The sequence below is a fragment of the Lutjanus erythropterus genome, chromosome 18 (assembly GCF_056507025.1).
Source record: "Lutjanus erythropterus isolate fLutEry1 chromosome 18, fLutEry1.hap2, whole genome shotgun sequence".
Taxonomy (NCBI): domain Eukaryota; kingdom Metazoa; phylum Chordata; class Actinopteri; order Lutjaniformes; family Lutjanidae; genus Lutjanus; species Lutjanus erythropterus.
The window spans coordinates 10,488,419-10,516,407 of record NC_139334.1 but is presented as its reverse complement, the minus strand read 5'-3'; the positions used below and the strand labels follow the sequence as shown (position 1 = coordinate 10,516,407).

The 27,989-nt window shown below is 39.8% G+C and overlaps 1 protein-coding gene across 4 annotated transcripts in view; it reads left to right on the top strand.

Moving 5' to 3' along the window:
- The window catches only part of LOC146310655 (G patch domain-containing protein 2-like), a 74,204-nt gene that overhangs the window by 41,151 nt on the left and 5,064 nt on the right, over positions 1-27,989 (top strand). Inside the window, exons 10-11 of one of the 4 annotated variants that reach the window (XM_084742053.1) lie at positions 15,970-16,035; positions 26,076-26,142. In XM_084742053.1, the coding sequence (XP_084598179.1) occupies positions 15,970-16,035; positions 26,076-26,113 (104 nt within the window). In that variant the 3' untranslated portion in view covers positions 26,114-26,142. Of the gene's footprint in view, positions 1-15,969; positions 16,036-20,159; positions 20,189-26,075; positions 26,143-27,989 lie in introns of those variants that run through there. The other 3 variants (XM_084742055.1, XR_014772274.1, XM_084742054.1) reach the window with 3 other exon arrangements.

The following is a 27,989-nucleotide window of genomic DNA, read 5'->3' as shown; positions in this document are numbered from 1 at the left end:
AAAATAGAATAACTGTAATAAAAGACGACAAAGTCCAAAAACCAGTGTATTTGAACAAAAAAGTCCTGCTGTCAAAAACATATGATTTGGAAAAAAATATCACTCTTGTAGTTGGTATTTTTTACATGTAATTCTGCACATTTTATATGGGCAATATTTAGACACTAAAATTTAAAATGTATTGATGATTTTGTATTGTTTTTATTTTAACTTTTGCATGTCTTTTGAGTGTGGTTTTTATATAAGCCTTCACAGATTTCAATCACTTTCACACGTACTTTTATATTTTCCTCTCGTGTTTTTCAGCTAAACTAAACTAATTACCATTTACAGGGGTTGCTGTGGTCAGTGCATAGTTTTTACTCAAGCATACTGGAATAATGGAGTTAAATTCCACTGTTTCTGAATATTGTGTAAGTGGACCTGAAAGTCTTGATTACAGGCACTGACTGTGGACTCAGTGGACACATACATATGAAAAGAATTTCCTGTAAACTATTTTCCAGAGGTGTGGACTTGAATCACATGACTTGGGCTCGAGTCAGACTCAACTTGACAAAATCAAAAAAGACTTGCAATGCAACTTGGACTTTAACACCAGTGACTCTTGCCTCTACTTGGACTTCAGCCTTTTGACTTAATACTACTACCTTAAACCAAACCCACGTTATTTAAAAAGTGTGCCATGAATCCATTTATGTCCCTTCCTTTGACAATCTTAGCAAGTCAGGACTTACTTCACTTTAAACCAATCCAACAACACCTAATCAAGTTGCAGGAGAAGAACCATAAAGAACTCATATTACGCTACTGAGCTCCAGTTGAAAAAAATAAAAACTACGAGGTGGTCAAGAAAAAGTGACACAACTTGAACTTCCAACTTCGTTCAACATTTGAAGTGGCACCGAGAATGGTGCAGTGTTTAGGACTCCAAATTCAAAGTTTGAGTCTTAGAACTTGACTTGGGACTTGATTTTAGTGCAAAGACTTGAGAATTAATTGTAACTTGCAATAGAATGACTTCATCCCACCTCTGCTATTTACTTGATTGAGCTTTGAATCTCTTGGGTAACTATGTTTCTGGAAACAACATGGCTGACAGAGTGCTGGACCCCCAGGTGCTCAGGCATTTCCTTTGATCAGTGACCACAGGTGTTCTGGGTTCAATAGGTACCAGTCATCCCGCAGTGCATCAGCTTGCTCTTTCTTCCCCTCAGCGCAGCAGTTAAATCTACCCTCGGTCCTCCTGTGGGCTCGGCCGCCACACCTTTCCTCTCAACACCTCAGTCAAGCGCTCTCTGTGGCCACTCAAACCTGAGACCTCAGCTTCCGCTCTCGCTACGAGCACCCACTATCTCATGACACCGCTCTGCCCAAGAGGAAACAGTGAAGCCGTTTGTCTGCAGAGAGCTCCGTGTGCAGACGCTGATGTGTCTTCACGCTGCGCTGTCTCTCTCCCGGCCCTCCGCCTCGGGATTATGGGCAGTAAAGACCAGTTAACCAAGCAGCTGTTGGAGAAGAGTTTCTCTCCGGCTGACTGAGGGCTGCCGACAGTTGTTTCCTTTCTCTCTTACCGTCCGGAGATAATTCAGTCAACAGGCTTTGAACTGCAGATAAGGGAGGAAGAGGATGATCCCGGGGATGGGCCTGCCTGCTGTATATGGGGCAGGAGCAAAGGAGTAGAAGGGCAGTGCAGACAGAGGGAAGCAGGGGCAGGTGTATGAGAACTGGAGAGGGCCAAGAAAGATAAGACCTGAGACTGATACCACTGTCCAATTCACAGTACGCTCTTAGTTTTATAGTCTTTAATATGGATGTAGATTCTTGTGCTCTCTCATGATAACCTCTTAACTTTAGTAGTACAACTTCAGTTTTTATTATTACAACAGCTTTGCATTGTCCTACATATATTTAATGATCACATGGCACAACCTTTTCAAACACACAAATGAGTAAGAAAAAATGCTGATAACCTAATTTGGGTGTATGAGATATTAATTTAAAATGTGATGAGTTATGATTTCCTTAAAGGGATATTTCAGATTATTTAAATGGGGCTTGCATGAGGTACTTTTTGATAGTCAGTGTATTATTACAATAGATGCTTGTCAAAACGACCCCAGTTTAGCAGAGAGGAGTACCAGCGCAGAAGCTAAGCAATGTACTGCTGCGGACGGGGTCTGCAACAAAAATCACTGTAGCCACAAAAAAAGAAGCACCTAAAAATATCGATAGCAGTTTAACTGTACACTATAGAATATTTTCAGCACTTTTCCTGCCATCAGACGACCTTTTCTGATGAGAAACTACCATTATACAAGCCAAATGTTGCTCTCCATAGGCAATACATAGTGTAATTTTAACTAATCTGTTAGTTTCTGTTATTGTGGGACTTAGGTGTTTTAAAAGGTTAGTTAAGATTCACACCAGCAGCTCCTGTGCTCTGCAAAATAAAATTACAGATTTTGCCTATGGGGTTTGGTTGGTTTGGAGAGAGCGATACCTGGGTTATATAACAGTTTCCTGTCAGAAAAGGCCGTCTGACAGAAAAGTAAAGCAGTGAAAATACTGTAAATACAGTGAGCACTGGAACTGATATAAAATTTTTAGGTGGACCTTTTTTAGGTGGCTAAAATACATTTTGCTGCTGACCCTGTCCACAGTAGTACGTTGCTTAGCTTCCATGCTGGTACTCCACTCTGCTTCTCCAAACTGGAGGCATGCTAACAGTCAAGTCCTGTAGCTAATACACTATTGACAAGAATCTCATTCAACCCCACATCAAATAATCCAAACTATTCCTTTAATAACTTCTTGTCCCTATACAGTTGGCTTTCCTGTGACTGCCCATGTTTGAGCACTGCCTCATATCATCCTGTTCTTTTCTGTCCTGTGTTTTATGAATGCAAAAAGATGGGGGAGAGGAAATTAATTTCCAATAAACACTCGACAGAGTGGCTTTTGTTTTGTCTCGGGCACGTGGTTTTGCATACCTGCCAGGTGTTGTGCGGCGCGACCCCCCCGAGCCCCGTGCTCCGTGGCAAGGTGCACGATGAAAGGCCTCGGGTGGCCCATCAAAGGGCCCATTGAGATGCAGCCACGAGCAGGACAGAGGGCCACAGTGTGGACTGTGGAAATTTGACACCCTCTGACAGAAGCTCCATACAGCCCACTCAGGGCCACGCTGACAGGCTCGCTCGCAGGAGATCAGGCGCTCTCATTCACTCCTACTGACTCGCTACCTGCTGACCCCGAGCTGGAGAGACAGTTACAGAGACAGAGACGTTTACAGTGAGTCAGGAGAGAGTGACCTGAAAAGAACATGGTTACATAGATTATCTTCAGGCTTAAAATGTTGTTTATCTTACATAAAACAATTGATGATCCTTTTAGATATTTTAAGCAAGAGTTTAAGGTGTTTTTGAGAGATAAGATCAAAATCTTAGGGCAGAACAGACACTATGACATTATCATATTGAGGAGAGATATTAAAAAAGATTAATTATATTATAAACAAGTAAAATAATGTCAATCTCAGGTGACTGCCAGATTTATCTTATTTAAAACTCTTTAAGACTTAATATTTTATGAAATGACTATTAGGAAAAACATTTTTTGCAGTGTACTGACCTTGACATGTGACTCTTGTGACCTTTAATTTACTGTATATCAGTTGTGTCTGTCACATCACTGTGGTTTGTTATTACATAAAACCCAACATCTGATAAGTTACGGCCTGATTTATGAATAATATAGGTGATCGGTAGGTGTAGGTGTGTACAGTGAAAAGAGATTCTCATATCTGCAAAGTTCATCTTGGTGTCACTGAATCTGGACATCTTTCATGGTGGTGGTCTCACTTTCTCTCCCTGCCTGTAAATACTGTGGTTGATCTGAATCAGAAGGACAGTGGAAAAATACAACTGTGTTCCAATTTCATACAAAATAAATTACACAGTATGAACTAAATAGTAATTTCTCTACCATTGTGCACTTAAAAGTTTTATACTAACAGGATAATACATGTCATACATTTACTTAAGCAGTGCACTTACTGTGAGTAGTTTTGAGGTACCTGTATTTTACTTTAGTATCTCTATTTTATTCTTTTTTACACTTACTCCAATACATTTCAGAGGTAAATATTATACTTTTGGTTTTATGTTGTATTTACTTAACTACATTTTTTTTCACAGTTTTAGTTACTTTGCGGGTTCAGATTATTATTTGAAAATATAAATCACCTGATATATTATCATACTTAAGCTATCCAGCTGCATGTAAAGTAGTCGAGATTAATCCCACCTTTAATTAATGTTTTAATTAATTAATTAATGTATCAATAATTATTGATAGTCTTATAATTGAATTAATATAATAAGAAGTATATTCTGAGGATGCTCAATCTGCACTACTCTAATTACTACTTAATACTACTGCGCACAGCAGAATACTACTTTTACTTAAGTAAACAATCTGACCAATGCACAAGATACTTGCTTGGAAACAGTGTAGCCTGAAAGTATGACAGCGTTCTGGACTAGAGATGAAGTAAACAGCCACAAACATGGAGCTGCTACAGAGAAAAGCTTGTACTCAAGCTGTATATTCTTTAGATAGGACTGACCCAAAATGCTTACTAGGAGGCAGAGCTGGTGCAGTTCAAAATGAATTATTTATAAAATCAAAATAGGCTTATGGGTTGTCTGGCAGGTACAGATCAAAACCAGTGAAACAACCCAGGTAAAGCAAACAAATCCAAAGGAACAGACAAAATCCAAAGTCCAAGAATACAAGCAGAATCTTAAAAAACACAAGGACAAGGGCTGGAATGACTGACTGGTAGACAAAGACGAACTGTCAGAGAAAGGAGGGAAACAGACAGGCACAGAGAGGCTAATCAGGGACGGGTGAAACTGATCAGTAATTTTAAAAAAGATGAGAATGTACAAAGACAGAAAGTAAACAAAGACATAGGAGGGAAGACTCTTACAAAATACAAAGCAAAACGATACCTAACTTCATAATCAACCAAGCTGTTCTGAGGCATGAAGGTTGACTGACTGGCCCAACAGACCCACGTCATCCCCAGAACCTCTAGCGTTGGTCTGTCCTAAGATATGTGTGGTAAAGTACAAGGATAGTGTATTAAGAAAATTACCTAAAGCCTTTCTGATGCCGCTGCTCAACTGAGGTTTGCCACTAATGCTGCTGCACACTCACTTCAAAGTTGAGGATCTTTCAGCAGAATGATCTTATTAACCAAGCTGCGCTTCCTGAATGTCATTCCTACACAGATAAAAAAGAAGTGTGTTTTAATGAAGTGTAATATAATTTTAACTGTGAGTCTCTCAAATTAGCAGCGGCTGGGTCACGACTGGGCTGCTGCTCTCATCGATGCCCTCAAATAAGCCTCACCTGTCGGGCAGTAAAAGAGCACACAGGGCCTTCAATCACCAGCAAGTGAGCAGTGGACAGGTCCCTGTCCCCCCAGCAGCCCACAACTACAGGTATTAATAGACACAGGCAGAGACATTACAAACAGAGACCGACACTAATGTAGCACCTGTGTGTGGTCATTCTTTTTTTTTTTTTTTTTTTTAAATCAGCTTTAAAGGAGAAATATATAAAACCCCAGTGGTCAAAAATTAGTACTGCAGTCCAAATACACAGTTGGAGCCATAAACAATATTATTATATAAATAGAATCCCTATTTATTATACAGTCTACACTCCAAGAGATTACCAATAACCAATAAGGGGTTCTTTGGCTTGTCCCCATGGGAGAAACCTTTCTGGTTCCCGGTAGAACTTTTTTTTTTTTTTTTTTTATAAAGGTTCCACTTGGAGCTGGAGTTCCACCAAGAACCCAACATTAAGGATTATACCTTGAACCATCTGTGAATGGTTTCATGTAGAACTCCCGATGAGAGGTTCTGCAGAGAATCCTTCTATGGAGTAATGGCTCCACTCAGAAACCTCTCTGGGGTTCTATCCAGATCCTTTCCACCTTCGAAAAGTGACACAAGAACCAACACGGGGGGTTTGACCAAGAACCCTTTTATATTCTGGGGGTTTTATCTAAAACCCAACCAGATTCTACCATTAACTGTTTTATATTATAGTACGAAGAACCCTTGACAAAAGGTTTTGTCAAATCCTTGAAGAACTCTTTCTTTCAAAGGGGGTTCTTTGGATGAGTAGGGTTCTTAATGGAACCTTTAGTCTTACAAGGAACCCTTGATGAACCCTTACTTCAGAGAAGGGTTCTACAGGGGCAAATGGTCATGGTTATAACTCCAGCCCTTCAGGAAGAACCCCTTTGGAACAATTTTTTGCAGGAGTGTACGGTTGAAGAGTTATTTCCCCCCACGCCCTCCTCAGACTGAAGCTCAGGCAGGCTTCACCAAAGCAAAAGCCCATTGCTCTGAAAATACACACTCCAGGAGTTTTAGTTCAGTGACTGCCAGACTCTATTAACATGTTGCTCAATTTAACCGTCATAAACATCTACTGCTTCTAAAAGATTATTAATTTTTTTTTTTACAACTCATTCAGCAAACATTAATTTTAACTCTAACAAACATGAAACAGGCAAATAACAACAGTTGTTCTGGCCCAGAATGGAAATTTCATGTGAGAACATGCTGGGGTTAGTGTTGTTGTCTGAGAAGACAGTGTTTCATACTTGCACATTTCCTTAATCTCTGATGATGTTTCATGGTCATTTTACGATTTAGTACAGAAAATATATTACATATTTGTCCTTTAAAGAAATATGAAGTTGCTTTGTACAGTAGAGATAAACGCAACATTGCTTCTGAATATATCAATTGTTTACTTCCTAGTTAATCTTGATCCATATGAGGTGAATAAAACAAATGAATTCAATTTATCAACCCCCTCAGTTCTCGTAAATAATGTGAACAACATTCAAACCCCCAACTTGATTGCACCATCCTGGCCATTCAAGCTCATCACCTTTAAAAGACACAACCTTAAATAATAAGAGTTGTTCGTGTTGACACCCTGGCTGATGTTTGTTGCTCAGTAATATATTGCATCGGCAGAGCAGAGCAGTTGTCTGTGCTCTGCACCTGCACCAGCCATTCAGCCTGAAGTCTATAAATCCTGGCGCTGCGAGGAGGAATCACAGAGCTGAAATGTTGCTCACTGGACCCTGCGGTCGCCTCCTCTGTCACCTTACACCATATGAACCCTCAGATATGTGTTTTTTTCTTAGTGCATGTATGTCTGTCTGTGTACACTGGAACCTTTGCATGCAGCGGTGCTTTGATTAGCTGCCCCTCGCCACACGAGTGGATTCCACCCATGACCCCCCCCCTCCACCTTCTCCTACGCCAACCCCCAACGCCACGTGCCACCGGGCTGTGCATATACAAATCACTACGGCCTTGTTAGCATAGTTTAGTGAAGATGTCAGCTTTACGAGGGCCAGGATGCTTGCTATGCGTGTCAGGGACAGCAGGGGAGGGGCTGACCCACAAGGGGAGTAGTACAGCGGGGCACACAAGCCCTTGCACTGTAAATTTAGGTCTGAGGTATGAGAGCTGTGAAATGACAAGCCCAGACCTCTGTGGAACAAACCACGCCACCACACTGTGTGATTTAACAGGGACGCAGCAGAGCAGGCTGGACTGAAACTGAGCGAATGTGATCAAATAAAAAAAAAGCTCCCTGTTTTCTGATTAGAGCCCGGCTGATACATAGGTTGATTGATATTATTGGCCCGATATTGGCCTATCATATCTACATCGTTATCGGCATATATGTTGTCTGATATATGTCTATGAAAATGCTTCATCGTTTTAACAGAACACAGTTGAAACATTTAAAACTTGGAACCGTCCATAAAGAGTTACACCTTGAATCATCAGTGACAGGTTTCACCCAGAACCCCTTACAAGAGATTCTACAGAGAACTATGGTGTAATGGTTCCACACAGAATCCTCTCTTGGGGTTCTATCCAGAAACTTTCCTCCTTCTAAAGATGCCAACAAGAACCCACCCAGGGGGTTCTCCCTTTTGTACTCCAAGGGTTTCACATAGAACCCACATGGGGTGTTTTTACCAAGAACCCTTTATATTCCAAGGATTTAATGCAGAAGAGTTTTATCTATATCCCTCTTGTCTTCCAAGGGTTCTAAAGAGAACCATAATGTATTCTCTGTTACAGTTAAAATTTTTAATTGAGAAAACATATATATTATATAGTCTATATATTATATTCTCTATCATGTATTCAGTAATTCTACTGGAATTCTTTTTACTCCCTAATATCGGCATGGAGATCAGCCCCAGAAATCCAGTATCAGTCAGGCCCTACTTCTGATATATCAAAAATAATAATTTGATCATATATCACTGAAGATGCCTTTTCCGGTGCTCATAATCAAAGCTACGATAAATGAACATTTGCTCATGAGTATTGTTTTGTGTGTGCATGCATGTGTGTGTGTGTGTGCGTGTGTGTGTGTGTGCAGGGGGTGCTGGCATCATTAGATTGTTAATCTCATTTCCTTTCTGATGATTGAAAATGGAGAGAGGCTCTGAGTTTATCAGGCAGATAAATGGACGGCCCATCCTCTGAGAAGATCTAATCTGTCATGCGTCAAGGCTCGGGTTCACCTGCCGCTGGATAATAACCATGTCGAAGGGCACTGATGATTTAGGAGAGTGCAGCTCTTTGTTTGCCTTTGCAAACACCTGATGGTTTCATTAATTAACCGGCCACAATTAGCGGCCCCAACGTCACGCCAGGTATAGACTCCTTCAAGAGAAATATGAGATATTAAAAAGCAGGGAGGGACTCCATTAGAGCTGACCTTTTCTGTGAAATTACTGATATTTGAGATTTAATTCAGAATTCAATGAAAACTTCATTTTTATTCTTACAGCTGAGGCCCTTTTCTGTCTCCAGTCTGAAATGGGGTCTCCTGCAGCCTGCAGGTCGTTAATTATGATCTTTATAAATTAAATTAAGAAGATGTCACTGCTTGATTTTTTTTTTTATCTTCCTCTCCTACAGGTTAAAGGGTAGATAAGATATTTATCACCTCTTGACTGATCTCTTCATACTAACTATAAACTGTAGCAAATTCCCAGTTGGCTTTCTGTTGTATTCTGCTTTCACTTTTCAAGTAAATATTTGTTGCACCTTACCAGGATATAGGGCCGAGGAATACATCGATATCGTCTTAGATTTTTAATATCATTTTATCAAGATGTGGCACAAGTGTTGTTTTTTCCTGGTTTTAAAGGCTACATTACAGTAAAGTTAAGCAATTTTCTTAACAAGTTCTAGTATTTGCACTTCTTTTGGTCCACTTTGCACTGGACCAAAAGACTACAGCCTGACCAATACATTGGCCAACTATATCAGTCTATATTGGTATGGGCATATATATTGTGCAGTAAAACTGATGAGCACATTTGCAAAAAAAAAAAAAAAGTGTGGTTATGCACATATTCTATATTTTTTAGATTATATTTTGTATAAAGAATTTCGGCCAATTTATCAATATTGCATATTTTTTCTCCCTAACTAGCTCCCTCGAGCTCCCTCCTTCCTTAATTAATTATATTGACACCATCACTGATTGTTATTTATCAAAAATCTCAGTGTTTAATATTTTATGAGAACACTAAAAACATAGTTATCCCTACAATATTGTCTCAGTGTTGAGGTATTTGATACAGTATTACAAAACATAATATCACAATGCTTAATTGTATCCATATTTATTGTATATTGCAGAATAGTCTAAAAATAATGATATATTATTTAAAAGCCTTATCACCCATCCCTACTGCCTGAATGTATTGCGAATATCCTTGTGGGTTTATTTGAACAAATGGCCTTTCTTCCTCTGAGGCTAAAAACAATCTCAGTTATTCAGCTGATAGTTGAGTAAAATATTCAGTGACTGGAAGAGCCTTTGACATGTGACAGATACGAACCCCGAGACAGAAAAGACAATGTAATTTTGAGTGTATCCGTCCTGATAAAAATGCCTGTGGCAAGATGAAGCGTAGTGTATTGTTACACACAGCAGTGTCTTAAGATGTGTAATACTCCAGATGATTTTACACTTGCTGAAGGGGAACCGAGAATACTGTCCTTCCTCTATCCCCTCTCAATTTATACATCACAATTCTCTGTTTTACTCCCTCTTCTCTCTCGCTGTCTTTCACATACTTTTAAACACACTAAAGCGCAGACGACCACCACACTCATCTCTCTAAGTCTCTCATTCCTTTGACTCAGGGCCACTGCAGCTGCCTGCTCTCATCTCATCTTATCTCTCTTTCTCTCTCACACACACAAAAACACACACACACACACACACACAAACACACAGCCACTGCCACCCGCATGCATTTATTTATTCGTTATATTTCCTAATTCAGTTTGACGAATGAGTGACAGCTTGACACTTCATTCGGCAAGATTAATAGAACGACACAATATTTACGTGGCAGAGACAGCCAATTATCCCACCATCTATCATCCAGATTATCTTTCTGATTGAAAACTACTCGTCCATGTAATCGGAATTATTTGGAATTAGAAGGGAATTTATGGCTTCTTGTGTCACTTTTCCTGGACGGTGGTAAATTAGAAATATTAGATACATAAAGAGAGTATAGGAAATGGGATAAATAGAGGCCCGGAGTTAATGTCACAATTTCCATTTTATTTTTTTTTCCAGTCTGGGCGCCCCTGAATGAATTTTTGCCTCAGTGTTTTATAGGTGGTCTTCACATATTATAAACACATACAGTAGGTTACATATCCTGTTGATAACACAATATAATGCACACTTATAAAAAAGAGTTGTCATAATATTTGTCCACTGACATCAGCATTTACTTTGCCAAAGAATGTAAGGTAACACTTTATAATAAGCATGTTTATTAAGTGTAAATTGATGGGTAATTATGTGTTAGTTAATTCACTATTGACAAACATTCAAATAATGTTTTTTATGTGCTTTATAAACCATTTATAACTTCATTTGCAACTTTATAATGGCCATACAAATAATGGTTATAGATGCACTACACTATTTATTAACAATTTATGAAGTTTTATAAGATAAGAAGCTTTACTGATCTGACTATATGCACCTTTCACTTACCTTGACATATATAAGATAAAAATGGGAAATTGTACAGGATAATAAATTTATAGCCATCAGTTGCAACTTTCCAATAACCATCTGCATAATGTTCTCGCTCCCTACAAATATGGCAGCTTGATCAGTGGCCCTTCAAACTATGACGCATTAGGTAACATTCAGGAGTCAGTTTAGACTTTCAAAATACAGGCACAAAAACTACTTGGGTAGATTAGGACAAGATCATGTAAAATAAGCTTGCGTAAGTTACATAAGTATGTAAGGTATTATAATCATCAACTGCAACTTTATAATGGCCATCCCAGTAAGCATTTTTCTAATGTTAAAAAAAAGAAAGTCACCAGTGAAAAGACAATAAGAATTTTTTTTTTTTTTTCCTAACATTTTGTAAAAGACATTGATTTGCAACAGCGGCATTACTTTGGAGAAATACCTTCACACTAATCAATCATCTCTCTTTCAACCTACAAATGTAAAAATTACAAAAATGATCAAACAAATTTGTGTTTTGTGACATGTTAATGTTGTATCTGCGTTTTAGCCACTTGAAGAGGGTGAAAAGAGGTCTTAGACGTTCAGAACAAATAGGAACAAGAAATCAACGCTGAAATCCTGGTTGGTATTCACTGGGATCCAAATAATGTTTTATTGTGTTTAACTATCAATTAACAGTTGTTATTGATGGCTATGATAAAGTGTTATAGGATGTAGATGTATTTGATTGCTGAATGAGTTGTTTTAATCAGAAAGCAGAATTAAATGTTGAACTTTGAAGACAGTAATGGATAGATCTTATCAACAGAGATAGCCTTGTGTGTATTGATCTCTGGCTATGTTTTTAAATGTCTGTCTCACTCAAGGCAGAAGCGACGTTAGTTTACTCCTTCAACCTCTGTCCTTCAGCCTCTGTTGATTAATTCTCCCGACTCTTTCTATCTCACCCTACTATACTTTGTATTCTGTTTTCATACATCACCTTTTTGTACTATTCTCTTCTCAAACTTTTCAGCACTTGATTAATTTACCTAATCTCTCAGCTCTGCTTAATGTCTTTGAGTATCTGCTTTTCATAGCTGAACCACATTGTCATTTTACTTTTAATGAAAATCAAAAGAGCAGAACAAATGAAGTGCACCTGCAGACTCTATAGGTATGTGATGTGGTTGTCGGGCTGTCGTCAGATCACTTGTGACACGACCAATGGACAGTAAAGCTCCAGCACGTCTGCACCTCACTGCAGGGATCAATACGCTCCACTTCTGCAGAACCCGAAACTTGTTTTTAAACAGCTATAACGTAAATTAAAATAGACTTATAATGTAATCTTTTACCATAAGTGGTCAATAGCTGCACCAAAAATAAACGTACCTAATATTTGTTATGGTACATGAATTGACTGAGCATTTTTCACTGCAGGTCTTTAGTAATGAAATTTGGAAAGTGACGTTTCATCCATTTAGTAAATCCTGGCAGTCTAAAAGCCTAGCACTCAGTCATTTCTTGTTTTAGAAATGGTGAAAATTGCCACATATAACAATGTTGCTGGGGTTTGATTTTATTGGCCAGAGTGCGTTCAGACTTGTAAATGGGATTATGCCATCCCAATATAGTGCTCCAACAACTAGCTTGTTTATTTTTATCCTCTTATTAGGGGAGTTGAATCCTTAAAGGGTGCCAAAATTATCCTGCAAATCGCTGACAGGGAAAAATGAAAGGTCTCTAACGGTTATTATAAGCAATCTGTCTGCATTGAAGCACAATGTGACTGCTGCGCTTGCGATACCAACGAGGTGACCTCAGTGAGACGGGGAGGAGAGACATGTTGAAAGTCAGACACACCGTCTGGATGGGACCACCAGGAATATACACACACCTCTCACACACACACACACACACGCACACACGTCCACCCACAAAAGGACACTCGGCATGGACTGTAGAAGCATCCATATGACTACTTCACACTATACACCCTTTAAACTTTTGTGCGATACATTGTCTGGATAGTTTACATATATGTGTATTTTACAGTGTGTGGGACAATCAGTACATCAAAACCTTTATAACTGTACTATACATTGTAGACAAGCTGTACTATAAACATATATCCATAAAAGCTAAACTTTTGGTTAGTATTTTCAGTCTTCTTTATGGCAGTCTGTGTAGTATTTTATAATATTAGACTGTGGGTTCCAGTTTAATTTGATCATTTAAAGAACGTAGAGATATAACTTCTGAATAACAGAGGCACTGCAAAGGGGAAGAATGTAGAGTGGAACCAAAGTTTAAATATCTGATTTGAATATACAAATATAAACAAATGCAGAGTTCTTTCATGCCAGCAACTAGGCACCATTGGAGGAACTCAGTACATTTCCACATCAGAAACCAGAGTCAAAATCAAGTTGCAGGGACATTATTTTACCCCCCTTTGGTATGGGACTTTCAGCACAAATGTCCACCATGTTCTGAAAACCCACGAAGATCAGGCACATTGATCCGCTGACGAAAAAGTGACAGCTGTTTTTACACAACATTGTTTTGCACAATAGAATACCAATGATGCCATGTAAAGTGACGGAAAGGCATCGATATTTATATTATTTTAATATTCCTATTATAGCATGGTGAATAGAAAAAACAAACTTACTAGTACGTAACCACTTACAAATGTAAAGCACTTCAAGCCCCACCCTCAAAGTTCCTGTACTATTAGAAAGTACTGAGCAGGAACTTTTTATTTAATGTCCCTGTAGTGGAAACACACTGAGTTTCTCTAAAGGTTCCCAGTCACAGGGGAAAGTTTGTGTGGTGACAACATGGTAGAAACACAAACCTTTCAGTTCCTTCAAAAGTAGTTCCTGGAATTTAAAGTTCCAGGTACTCTGGGTGTAAACGCCACCTAAGTAACTCATGTGATGGTTTAAAAGAAACAGCTCATCTTCTTCATCATGCTATTTCAATTAAAAAAAAACCAAAACATTAAACTTAGTGTGTTTTCCACAATATAGCTCATGGAAAAATAAAACTCATCTGGTTTACAAGGATGTGGGGGGATTTTTTTTCTTGGTTCCAAAAGGCACCATATGAGAAAAAAGTTTGAATACTTTTATAGTATTTTCATATTCAACCAGACACAGGAATTTGTTGAGTAATCATAAAGGAAAAGGTTGCAGGTAATTCACTTATCCCTCCACAGTTTGAGACTATCGATGTCATGAAGATACTCTTTGTCAGATTTTTTTTATCATAGATGGCTGCAGGCAGCTGCAGGAGTTGGTATTTTGGATATATCTCATGAGTTAGCGCAGGCAGATCACTCTGCTGGTTGACTCCTCGGACCCCGGGGAGCAAATTAACAGTATTGAGCTCTTAGCTTCGCTGTAACCTTTCCCCATCCTGACTGACATTTGTGTTTTCCTTTGCCTTGGGCCTAGGCGTATGGCAGCCTGTGAGATGATGCACAGAGATGCTGCATATGTTAAAACAACTGCCTGCATGTGTTACTGTAGGCTTATGTCTGTTTGTGTGTGATGTGAGAATGTGTAAATGTCTGTATATATGTATATATACATATATATATGTGTGTGTGTGTGTGCACATGTGTCTCTGTGTGTGTGTGTGTGTGCATATGTGCGCTGGTCCAGCTGATGTGTTGGGGCCTCCACTGCTGTGAAACTGAAACTGTCTGCGGGAGGCAGCCTCAGCGGCGGGGTCACGACCTCAGAACATGGCACAGATTCACAACTCTGACTGGGACATATCCAGAGACACACAGATGAAAACAACAGGCTCCAAAGAGAGCTGGTATATTGTTCTCGAGTTGAGAAATCTTGTCATGGTCTTGTCACATTATCATCACGCTGCAGCTGGTGCTGTGTATCAGGACTTTATGATGGATTTCTTACAGTTATCTTTGATCTGCGAGTGGCTCTTTATACTTGTTACTTGTACATTATTTGACTGTTTCCATCTTTTTCTACATTATACCTTCACTCCACTATATTTGTTTGATAGCTATAGTTACCATTTAATGTGGAGATAAAACCTTTATACAGTAAACATGACCTTCTAATAAAATATGATGCACTGTTGTACAGAGATTAAAGTAAACAGTATGAAAAATAATTCAAACTAGAAGAGTACAGCTCTACTTCAACCAGCTAAAATGCTTCCCATACTTAATTGTCAATGCTGTATTAATGAAAATTCATAAATATATGTTGTTAAAAAATGTTTCTCCTACAATTATGCATCAGTAATGATAAAAATGATATAATACAACATAACTGTAGATTTTTACATTAACATGCACAATGTATATTTAGCTGACAGTACCCAGCAAGTCATATTTTAAATGCAGCACTGTTACTTGTAGTACTATAGTAACGTAGTCCCTTTACTTAAAGGACCAGTATGTAGGGTTTAGTGGCATCTAGTGGTGAGGTTCTAGACTGTAACCAACTTAATACTGCTCCCCTCACCCTCCCCTTCCACGTGTGTAGAAACTTTGGTGGGTGAAAAGCTCTCGCAAAATGCAAAAGGCCCTCTCTAAAGCCAGTGTTTGGTTTGTCCATTCTGGACTACTGCAGAAACATGGTGGTGCCACATGGCTGCCTCCATGGAAGAGGACCTGCACCCTCTTTAGCTATAAACAGCTCATTACAAAGTAAACAAAAATAATTCTACCAGTAAATCCCCAAAAGTCTTACACCCTGGACCTTTAAGTAAAAGACCTGAATAGTTCTAGTGCTACTGGATAAATTCACAATTTCTGAAGACTTCTACTGTATCTTTTCTTCCTAGGGAGACTGAATGAAGTTACTGGAAGTCACATGGGACAAAATCATCGGCCAAAGAATGATTCTACAGGTAAAAAAAAAATCACTGTATTTAGCCTGAGTTGTTTTGGTTTATGCATCTTTTATAGTTACTTAAATACACATTGGCAAAATTTAGTCAAATATAGTATATCTGCATTGTTTTCTTCCATTGCTTGCATATTAATTGCTGTTAAACTACACAATTCAGATCACAGTGCAAGCCAACAGTGAGGAAAAAAATATAATTCTTTGAATCAGAATCTCGTAGCGCTGCAACTGGATGATAAAGCTGCACTTGTAATTGAACTTTTGAGGAGTGAAGGGGACGCATAGATTTTAGTTCCCGGGCCAGTTAAAGTGGTTTGGGAGAAGAGGGATGGAAATACGGTTGGGTATATGAACCTTACAGTGGAGCTGTCATGGTGCTAATGGAGGAAGTGGAGCAGAGGGTCAGGAGTTCTCAGCACCTGTGTGGAAGATTAATGACCACAGAGTTTCGGGAGAGGAAAGACAGACAGAAACAGAGAGAGGAACTCTGGAACAAGCCTCAGCCTATCTGACTAACTCAAAGGTCAGACCTGCTTGACCTTTGCTTGGGAGTTACAACATTAACTATGTCTGAAGACAAAGAAAAATCTGTAGAAAGAGGGTCTGTAATGCTCTTTTCTTGTTAATAAGTGGGCTACAACTTCTCTTTGTATACTCTTCTTCATTCTCCTGTTAATCTTCACCTTCTTTGGGGTTCACAGCAGGGTACACAAAACTGTTGGCACATGGCACCACACTCATACCTGACACACATAAATGTCAGGTAAGAACTAATTAGCTCTTAGACAAGAGGGACATGAAGAAGGAACTTAAATACTACACATGTAAATATGTAATTCAAATACTAGTTAAAGTGCTGTAAACGATAGCGAAATAATTATCACATGTAACACCATTTGTAACACTAAATTAGGAAAGTAACTTACTGCAAATAACTCAAAAATGTAGTGTGCATAGTAACTATGGTTACACTTGTAGCAGGAAACAGCAACAACAATTTGTTACTTTTAGAAACTGAGGAACATCGGATGAAAATAAATCATGTTTTTAAAGTTATTGTAAGAACTGTACGGTATTTGGTATCGGCAAGTACCCAAGTGTAAGTACTTGTACCACTGGAAAAAAAGTGGTATCAGTGCATCCCAAATTTAAAGTGGCACATCAGTGTTCACTAACTGTCACAGTTGATGCAGATGTAGATGGCTGCCCCTGGGCAGCAGGCTTTGTGGGCCCAGAACCGACACACTTCATCTGCACCTCTTTTGGCCTTGAGTTTGCAAAGTGTTCCTTGCATACAATGCAGAAATCCTGATCATTTTAATGAACTATTACAGCTGTCTCCAGCTCATGCAGCCATTACACAGGTAACTGTTTCAGCATGTGGTCTTGCAGGTAGCATGAATGCAAAGCATCAAACTAGAGAAACTGTCACTTTAGATTATGTAAGCCAAACCACTGTGTGCAGGGTTGCCCCCTAATAGTCAACTAAACCATCAGTCAGTGAGAAGACCCTTAGCTGACCATGTTTCATTTATTTGTTAGCTGCAAAAAGAAAAGAAAAACACACCTCAAACTCCACTCAAGAGATACACCTCACCAGGAATGTTGCAACACTGACCTTTTCTCTTTTAACACTGTTGTCACTGGTTAATTGGTGCTAACTGTGCTGTAGCTGCCATTAGCTTGTTAGCTCACTTACTGGTCCTAATAGGCTGCGACACAGCATCTAAAACTGACAGATGCCTATTTGAGTAGAGTACAGTGTCATTAAAGAGGTGACATACAGCGACAGGGGGCATGAAGCAGCTGAGAAGCGAGTTTGTCAGTATACATCAGCCATCATCTATTGTGTTGATAAGTCTGTGTTTGTTTTTGTGTTATCGGAAGTTATTTATTCCTGTTTTTAAAACGACAAAGTCATACTCTGTTGAAATAAATTAACAAAATTCCAACAAGTATTCCAACACATTCAGAATCACTACTGCTTTTGCTGTTTAAATTTAACAGAAAATATATATTCACATAACTAAATTAATAACAAAGATGAGCCATGACTAGTCGACTTGGCTTTAATTAAAGACTGCTAGTATAGCCCTTTATGTATAATATGATAAACACTAGACAAAAAATAATCTTGATAAAAATGTTTCTTACTTGAAAATATTTTTTTGGTCATATAATCCACATAGTTGCACACATGCCACAGCCCCTCAAAAAGTAAATGGGAAAGTATCATATTGATTATATCACTTCAGCAGTTTTCCAACTAATAAAGCAGACAGGGTTACAACTAACCCGGTGTTACAACACCCCCCGGCCACCCATATATAAATATAATTCCCTTCAACAGATATCAGAACTTGCCTTGCTGCATGTAAAGTCTGTGATAGAGCAGTGAGATTCATATTCAGCACAAGCTGTTGTCCCTTTAGACCATAAAAGGTGCTCTCAGGCAGTGATGACAGTAGAGACCTTTATGATTACCTCAGTAGCATGTAGCGCCACAGAAAAGAGATATCATCATTATCTCGACACAAAGGCGGCCCTCACATTGTTAAAACAATTTGCTGCTTGCTAATGTAGGCTGTCAGAGCGGCGCACAGGTCTAGTTCCAAGAGTTAAGTTGTAGGCTTTTTTTCCCCCCTCCCTGCCTGCCTGCCTGGGGAATCACGGCGGGTACGAGGCTCATTTCCTCATCAAACACAGGACGAGTGATTTGGAATATTTATGAGGCTCCCAATTTAAGTTAAACATTTAACAAAAAAGCATCCGATTAAAATGAGACAGCAGAAAGGGTTAAAGTCCCTGTGGGCAGCCAAGGCTAAAAATTAAACACGGGAATGCTGGAGATGAATTAAAGTAGCAGGTCTAAGACAGATTTCAGCTCAGTGGCATTACTGTATAGAGGCAGTGGTGATATGGTATATGTTGAAACAAGCTTTTCATTGACTGTGACCAGAATTCTAATTAGGTATGAAGAGATAATGCTTTGATAAAGTGAGTGCCAGATCATTTTTGAATAATTTGCATACTAATGTGAGAATATCACATGAATGAGACATCACATGAAATATGTTCGGAAATAAAACAGAAATCAAGTACTTAAACACCTACATTTATTTATCGGTTTTGCACTCTTAGAAATAAAGGTGCTAACAAGAACCATAAAGGTGTCTTCAGCTTGTCCTCATAGGAGAACCGTTTCTGGTTTCTGGTAGAACCTGTTGTACACAGCCTCTATACAATATAGCCTACACAAGTGGCCTACACCTTTCTACCTAGAACCCAACAACAACCAAGTGTTATATCTAGAACCACCTGTGAAAGGTTTCACCCAGAACCCCCTAAAAGAGGTTCTGCAGGGAATCCTTTTATGTAGTAACTGTTCCACCCAGAACCCTCTCAGGGGGTTCGATCCAGAACCCTTCCACCTTCTCAGGGTGCTAACAAGAACAAGAGCTAACAAGAAATGGTTTTATGGCTTGAAAGACAATCCTTTTATATTCTAAGAGTTTTATCTAGACTCAACTGAGTTCTACCGAGAACCTTTTCATATTCCAAGGATTTTATCGAGAGCACACACTAGGGGTTTTATAGAGAACCCTTTTATACTATGGTACAGAAAACCCTTGGAAGTGTTCTTTGTATGAAAAGGGCTCTTGATGGAACCTTCAGTCTTACAAAGAGCCCTTGACGAACGCTTTCTTCAAAAAAAGTGTTCCTCAGGAGCAAATGGTTCTGGGTAGAACCGCAGCCCTCAGGAAGAACCCTTTCGGAGGAGTGTGTGATTTATAAATCCCACTGTTTGGAAACAAGGAAATTGCCATTTCAGATGATTGTTCTGTGATATGGTTCAGTGATTAAGCTAGTTAATCATTCTAAATCACCCTAATCTGAACATTGTCGAATGAAAATTAAAAAAAAACCTGATAAGCACACAACATTTAATTGTTGAATACAGATAAATTATGACTGTTTCCTCCAGTCATCCTGTCCCAATAAGGATATCAGCACTAGTCACCCTGCTTAGGTCAGAGGGCATGTGTAACACAACGCCATATTGACTTTATTGATAATCTATGGCTCCCTTTCATTCTTATCCCTCCTCTCTTCTCATCTCTGTAGCAGCACATCAGTGAGCTGCTGAGAAGGAGGGGTCAGCCAGCCCCTGCTCCGCTCAGTGACTCTCTCTACTTCCTGTTTAATCACTAGTCCCTCAGGGATATTCTGCCATCCAGCTATCACACCCAGAAAAAGTCCAGGTGCTCTATATGTTCAGAGATGAAGGACTTGGGTCAGGTGTAAGTGTGTATATGTGTATCTACAGTTATGGGTCTAATGGTTTCTCTGAGATGCATATGAGATTTTGAAATGCATTACTATGCGTCATTATGTGTATGTATGTATACAGTGTGTACCAAATTTACTGAACATAGGCACGGGCTGTCATGACTGGCGGTGGTCATATCCCTATTCCAACATCCCGATATTTTCTCTCTATTACCACAGTGAGACACCAACAAAATATCAAGTCACTTCAGAGCTTAAAGTTAAAGAACTGAAAGATTTTAATCTAAATAAATGTCCATTATGTCACCAAATGAGGTAACACAATGATGCTTGAGCCTATTGTCGGTTGATAAAGTAATATTTCTGCATTTGCAGTAAAAAATCATTTAACTGGCAAAACACAAGTTGACTCTAATTATTATTGTATCATCATCATATCATTATTATTATTATTATTATTATTATTATTATTATTATTATTATTATTATTATTATTATTATTATTATTTTTATTATAGGTACAAAAAATTGACTATTAGTCAAGTGAGCTTGACAAAGACCGCAATCGTTCATCAAAGATGCATCTGTAAAACAAGACAGTGTTAATTTTTGATCAAGATCAGTTTGTAATATGTGAGGAATAGCCACAGTGAGCCGTTAGATGAAGAGCTGCAGGTGACACACTGCACACCTCCAACTTCTCAGCCGGGTAACCAACTCCTTCCCCTGTGCCCTGCTGCGTGCAGACTCATGCCTTGTGCAGCATCACATCAGATCACGATTGCTCACAGAATGATGAGAAAGGGCCAATTATTGCCTGACCTCTTTATTAAAACGACAATAGTTTGTTGTGCTGCCCCCTTAATTCTGTAAACCGTAGTATTACACCTTCAGGATTGCCAACTTAAAGGAATAGTTCAACATTTAAGGAAACACGCTCATTTGAAGCTACCCTGGCAACCTCATGGTGATGAGGTGAGTCCTGACTAAGCTAAGCACCTTCTGACTGTTGCTTCACATTTGTCCATAACATGAGACTGATATCAAATCATATGTTTCCCATCATCTTTTTAACAATCGGAGGCCATATTCACAATGAAGAGCAGGTAGCAAGATAAGCATCTTTACAGTTTGGTTTTGAACAAGTTTACACAATCAGCATGGCCTGTTTTTTTTTTATTTGTTGTTCCCGCATTAATTACATCATGTAACCCTACTATCAATATTTTGCACTTACAGTTTTAATAACCGCTGTATTACTGTTATCAATAGCCATGTTAAATCAACATTAATATGTGTTTTATTGGTGTGAACGTTTTATATAGAAAGAGTCTTCTTTAATGCTTCCCTGCAGAGGAGGAATGCTGTTTGTTTATGTTTTCAGTAGCAGCCCTGAGGGAAGTGACTCATGCCTCAACCACTGAAACACTGCCTCGGGCCATCATATGTTGCCCTCCAAGGTTCCCCAATGCAATCTTCATCCACCACTGTGTGCGAGTGTGTCAGTGTGTGTGCATGTTTAAGTGTGTGTTCATAAAAGATTTAGCAATCTTAGAGATGAGATGCAGAGCAGCAGTACATCTATCTATCTGTCTTTCTATCTATCTATTAGAGCTGAACGATTTTGAAAAAATATCTAATTGTGATCATTTTGACTGATATTGCAATTGTGATATGATTTGTGATTATAGAGGTAATGATAATTTTTACATCATTATTCTTATTTTGATTGAAAAACATTTTAAGATGACTATGGTATGTTTTTTTGCAGGAATCTTTGCCAAATGAAGATGTTTTTTTTAAGTCTGTAGATTTGTTGATTTGTAGGACAGGACATCTCTGCCTCAAGACATTCATTAATTTAAATCTATCAGTTCTTACAGTTGCTTGTTCTGTACTGACATCTTGCCAATCTGCAGCTTCACTGAATCACACTAACAATCCAAGCGATCCCACAAAAAGAACAAACAAAATGTATTTCATGAAATTAGTATTCACTACAGGGCTTCTGTATTGTATTGTAAGGTGATTCTGTTGTTTTTTTCTCTTAGTTTGTGTTTATGTGTCTGAATTTGTTTGAAGATGGTGCATCCCTTGAGCAGCTAAGTGTTCACTAATTTACATTTTCATGACAAAACACAGAAGCCTTTGCTGGTAAATGACAATAATTGGGAGTCAGTTAACACCTGTTAGTGCCGAGCATTAAGAGAATTTATCACGGTGTCTGATTTATTATAATGTCGCCTTGGTTGATGCAAATGGTTTTCTGCTATTATCTTGTAGCCTGGAATGAAGGTCTTCCAAAGGCAGCCCCCCTATTGAGGCGGTGTGATCTCATTTTCTCAGCGGCGAAGCGAACCACTAGCCTCCCTCTGATCCACCTGGCAGGAGGGGAGTTTGGACTGAGACAGGCTGGCCAGCCCACTGACCTCTGGGTAAAATCTCTCGCTGCGCTGGGCAGGCAGCCGGTGTGGGCCAGCAATGGGGCACGAATGACTGAAGCAATAGGGCTGTGATTAGCTGACATGGCGGCTGGGTTTTGCAAGCTGTCCTATTCTTGGGCGTGGGTGGGCAAAGGGGCAGAGCAGCTAAAATGGGAATGAATGTATTGATCGGGCTGCCGTTATGAGAATGACACGCACAAGCTAATTTTTATGGGAGGGGGAACACAGTGCTGGCGAAGGCAATCTGTCTGTGACGTAGATAAGCTCCTAAAGGGTAGATGGTCCCATCAGGGGTGGGAGGAAGATGCAGCCTCTAACTCTTGCCAAGAGTTAAACAGGCGAAGACTAATACTACTCGGGTAGACAGCCATGTAGCTCCACTTAGAATAGCTTTGTAGAAGGTAACAAAGTCTGCCTACCAGAACCTCTTAAAGCAACATTATGGAAGAATTGGTATTTCTTTGTGTTTTTGTCTCCCCAGTTTCTGTTTGCAACTCACTTGTACACCAACATCAGTGACATGTTTGGTTGTGTGTGACTAAGAGATGAAAAGCATCTCCTGACCCGGACACCAAACTTGCATAGTGTGAGAGCAGGGCGGAGAATGGGAATGACAGAGGTCACCGTTTTACAGGTCATTGTAGCATCAAAATGATTTTAAAACTGTTTTAAATTACATCTCGTTGTTTCCATTCAAAAACCTAGATGTAAAAATAACAAACTGTGTCTGTGCACAAGGTTTTGCACTGTACTATTTCTTGGCCAGGCAAAATAATATCCTGTAGTCTCCTGTTGTATTGCCTGACAACTTCGGCTCTCGCTGATGAGAAAATTGTTGGGAAATGAACACCCATAAAATCATGATGTGCTGTTTTTGGAGGTGCTGGTGACTTTGATACTGGTGGACAGAAACCCCCAGTCTTTGTAAAATCAGTCTTCTCACCTAATTTATGCCAAAAAATTATATTAGCATATTTCCCAAAATTCTAAAATAGTTTAAAGGACTGGTGTTAAGGCTTAGGTGGCATGTGGCAGTGATCTTTCAAATTACAAACACCTATGGCAGTGAAACTTGTGAAAAACCTGACAGGCTGTATCTAAAGCCAGTGTTTGGTTTGTCTGTTCTGGGGTACTACAGAAACATGATGGAGCAACATCGTGGCCTCCAAGGAAGAGGACCTGCACCCTCTGTAGGTATAAACAGATCATTCTAAGGTAATTCCTTCCAGGCGAATATGATATGTTCAATTTCTGACATATTCTTCCAATAAATCCCTGTAAATTTTTTACACATGGGACCTTTAAGTATATAATATTGGAAACGTGTTCATGATGCTAAATAATGCTGAGGCTCATTATTCAGCAGGAGCACAATAACAAATAATCTGTAATTATGTAAGAACTTTACAGCAGGGATATACAATATGAGTGATGACTAGATGGATGGTGTCACAACAAGATCCCTGCCACAGTGCTACAAAGCTGTCCTCTGCCACCACCCTCCCTCCTTGCTGCCCTTTAGTGCCCATGGGAAGTGAGCTGGTCCTATTGGAATGCTGCAGCCTGCCAACAGCCAGAGTTCAGAGGAGGCTTATTCTCACTCACGCCACTCACTGAACTCCTCCACTCTTTTTGCATAAAGTAATTGCTGTCAGGGAGTGTGCACTGCAGAGAGTTGCTTGGGCTCCACAAGCACAGAGGGTGAGATTAGGGAATAAAAGAGCTAAGTCAGTGCTACTTAGGCACTCCCAGATCCTGCGTCTGTCATTGTGGTGCTGTGGATGAGGGCTGACATTGATGAATATTGGCCAAAAGTTGGTATTCCACATGATGATTTTCCCTAATGAGAATTGATGAATGCGGGAGGGAGGGACTCAGGATTGTGTGATGAGAGGAGGGACCACTCATTAGCAGCCAGTCATGCTAAGTTGAGCGGCTTTAAGGTGGGCAGGGCTGCTGGGCTGAGAGCTATGCCACTCCAGCAGTTCTTCAAAAACATCAGCTGATATCGTTGATCAATACTGCCTCACACACAGAAGAGTGTCAAATGAGATATATCCATAAGAGGAAAAAAAAAAATCAATACACAAACTCCTCCCTGTGCACAAATAGCATTTAGCAATACTGTCCACATAGCAGGGTGTTTATTAGTTGTGTGTCAGCTTCCACATATGTTATCAGAGATCTATAGCAATCTCTGAATCCATATGCATGAAACTAAACACCTGGGTGTGGGACTCTCACGGGCCTCCGCTGTCCCAGCTGCAGCCACATCAGCCGGGAAAGGGGAGCAGGGGCCGCTGGTCTAGCAGATGGCAGTATGGGCTTTGAAAAGCCATGGCCCTGAACGAGCCCCAGGCAGCCCCAGAGGCCAGCGCTCAGCCAAAGCTCCACATGTGGCAAGCCAGGAAGGACATTAAGTGGATAATAGTTAATAGTGAACCAGGTCATTTACTATCATGTGCGTACTTTATGGAGCAAAACCACTAGTGTGTGCAGAAGGGGCCGTGGCCAAGAGAAGGTTTAACTTTTAGATGCAGATAAAAGTGCTAAATGATCACGCAGGGCCATTTGCACGCTGTCATATTCTTGGATAAACATTGTGCAATACTTGAGGTGCTTTAATAGCTTGTTGTTGGGTTGATGAGAATGCATATTAGTTGGAATGTTGTTCTTTCAGTCATATGACTGAGCACATAACATGGCCTTGCTGCGCATTTCAACATTTTCCACCCTCAATGTTATTGCCCCTCTCCTTTTCAGGGCCCAGGGCCATGTGATGTGTCACTCCACTATGGTTAAGTATAGATGAAGAGATAGCCTCTTTAATATCCAGGAGCTCATTTCACAGTGGCTGGCAGGTCACAGCATGATGACAGCTAAACAAGCCAGTCTACAGGATGGAACATAAGCCACACAGAGCATGTGGACGGACGCCTGAGTGGACAGAGGATACACTCAAGATGGATTGTTATTAGTGGTGAACGTACATGCATTTAGAATTTGCTCTGGAAAACATGTCTGAATTAAAGCTATAATATGAAGTAAAATGTCTAAAAATGCTAGACATATGACATTTCTTTATTCACTAGGATTGGGTACTGTTTGCATTTGAACCGATATGATACCAGTAACCGAAATTCTGAACTTAACAGTCTCCAATTAAAAAGCACTGGTTTCATATTAGGTTTCAGACATGCTAATACTGCCTTTGGCTGGCTATTGCCGTGACTGTAACCTGTAACAACCTGCAGTGGTAATGCTGCTCTCTTTCCTTCTCTTTTTCTCTCTGTTACGCTCTCCCCAGATACACCACAAAATTTGGCACAGACTGATTTAACTTGAATGGATACTTGGCAATACAGATGCTACAGGTTGGTATCCTTAAATGTACCGAGTTCTGTACCCAAACCTAGTATTTACACATTACACATACACATATTGAAACATGGCTCAGTGATGTGACTGAGCTATGCCCCCCCAACACTATACAAGGCCCACACAACAGTCAGTTATGAACATGCCTTCAGTGACACTTGGTCTAAATCACCAAGCAATTTCTGCTCACTTCAGTTCCAACAACCAGAAACTGAAGGGAAAAAAAGACCCCCTGTCACCATCCTCTGGTTCTGGTGACTCAAACATGTCTGTAGAGGTCCAGTAAAGCTGCTAGACAGAGCATCCATGTTTCGCAGAGAACACTAATTTTTTCATGATTTTGAGAACTAATTTTATCTACTTAGCAATATTTTTAATCATTCAAATGTTGCTGGGTGGTTAATAAGACATGTTTCTTTGGTGTGACCAATTCAGAACACACATTTATTGTTGATTTACAAACTTTAAGATGCACTGAAAGTGAAAATGGCCTCCAGCAGCAGTTTGAGTTTCTCAGTGTTCAACTTCCCTGTCTGTCTGAATGTTTTCTCTGTGTGTGTGACTTCACTGTTAAGGACAGTCTGAATGTTTTCTCTTCCTTAGTCACAGTGATGGACTTTGTCATTGCCAGATGCAAAGCAGGGATATCTAGGGACGCATAATAGGATTGCCTTGTCTACATTGTATTTTCTCTCAAAAGTGAATTAGGATATCTCTTTTCGTCACATGGTGAAATAATGTATCCAAAGGCTGCATTCAAAACCATTTAACCACTTTGTGCTGTATTCATAATTGGATTTTAACTGCAGGTTCTTTCAAACATCTAGCCGTCACCAATCTCCAATATTGGATTTTTCAAATACTTCCATTCATGAGGCTCTCTCTGTATTCCCTTCCTGTTGAAATGACATGGTTTTTAATCAGCCAATGTACAAAATGTCTGACTGCACTGAAGTCATTAAACCTGCGTCTACACAGACACACGCACACATCCCACTGACTGCATAGCCCATTAGAGAGATGGAAGATTATGGCCTAAATGAAGCCATTAGTTACGCAAACCTAATGATCATCTTATTTGTATGTATAACTCTGATCCATTTCCCTTGCTCAAGTCAAATATTTCTCCCCTCAAATGATTTTGGAGGAATTGAGTAAAAACAACAGCAGCGTCAACAACAAAAACAACATCAGGACCCATAATGAAAGGAGCCACGGCAAAGGCACTCAGGCGATTGCATCCATTACCCCTCTCCACTATATGGACCCCTTCATAGGGATTACCCCTGGTTCCAGAGAGGTTGATTATTAGATGCTCGCAAAGGTTTCGTTTGAATCGCCCCAGTTAAACGAGAAATTGCAGGCTGAGGAGAGAGGCTAATAACAGTTATTAACCCCGTGCGGGCGGCGGTGTAAAAGAGCGCCACAATAACGAGGTGCACCACCAAGGTTTGAGGCGCAGCGCAGCTAGCACACCCCCGAGGAGAAGCTAACTTATTAAAATAATGAATTAGCCGACCAGATTACTGCAGCCTGCGGCAAAGGCAATTATCCCCCTCCAAATCCCTGGACAGGGCTCCCTAGCGCCACCATAAAACAAGTGCTCAGAAAGCAGGAGCCCTCCGCTCCACACAAATGAATAGGCTGTTAATTAGGATCTCTCCCGCTGCGGGTAGCCTTCCCACTGCCATAACAGAAACCACTTCCACGACAGGGAGAGGAGGAGGGGAAACAGTAATGGGAGGATGCTGAACGAGTGTGACTGCAAAAGATAGTGAAATATGTGAAGCGAGAGAGGGAGTGAGGAAAAGTGAGACTGCGAATAGTTTCATAAGTATGGGAA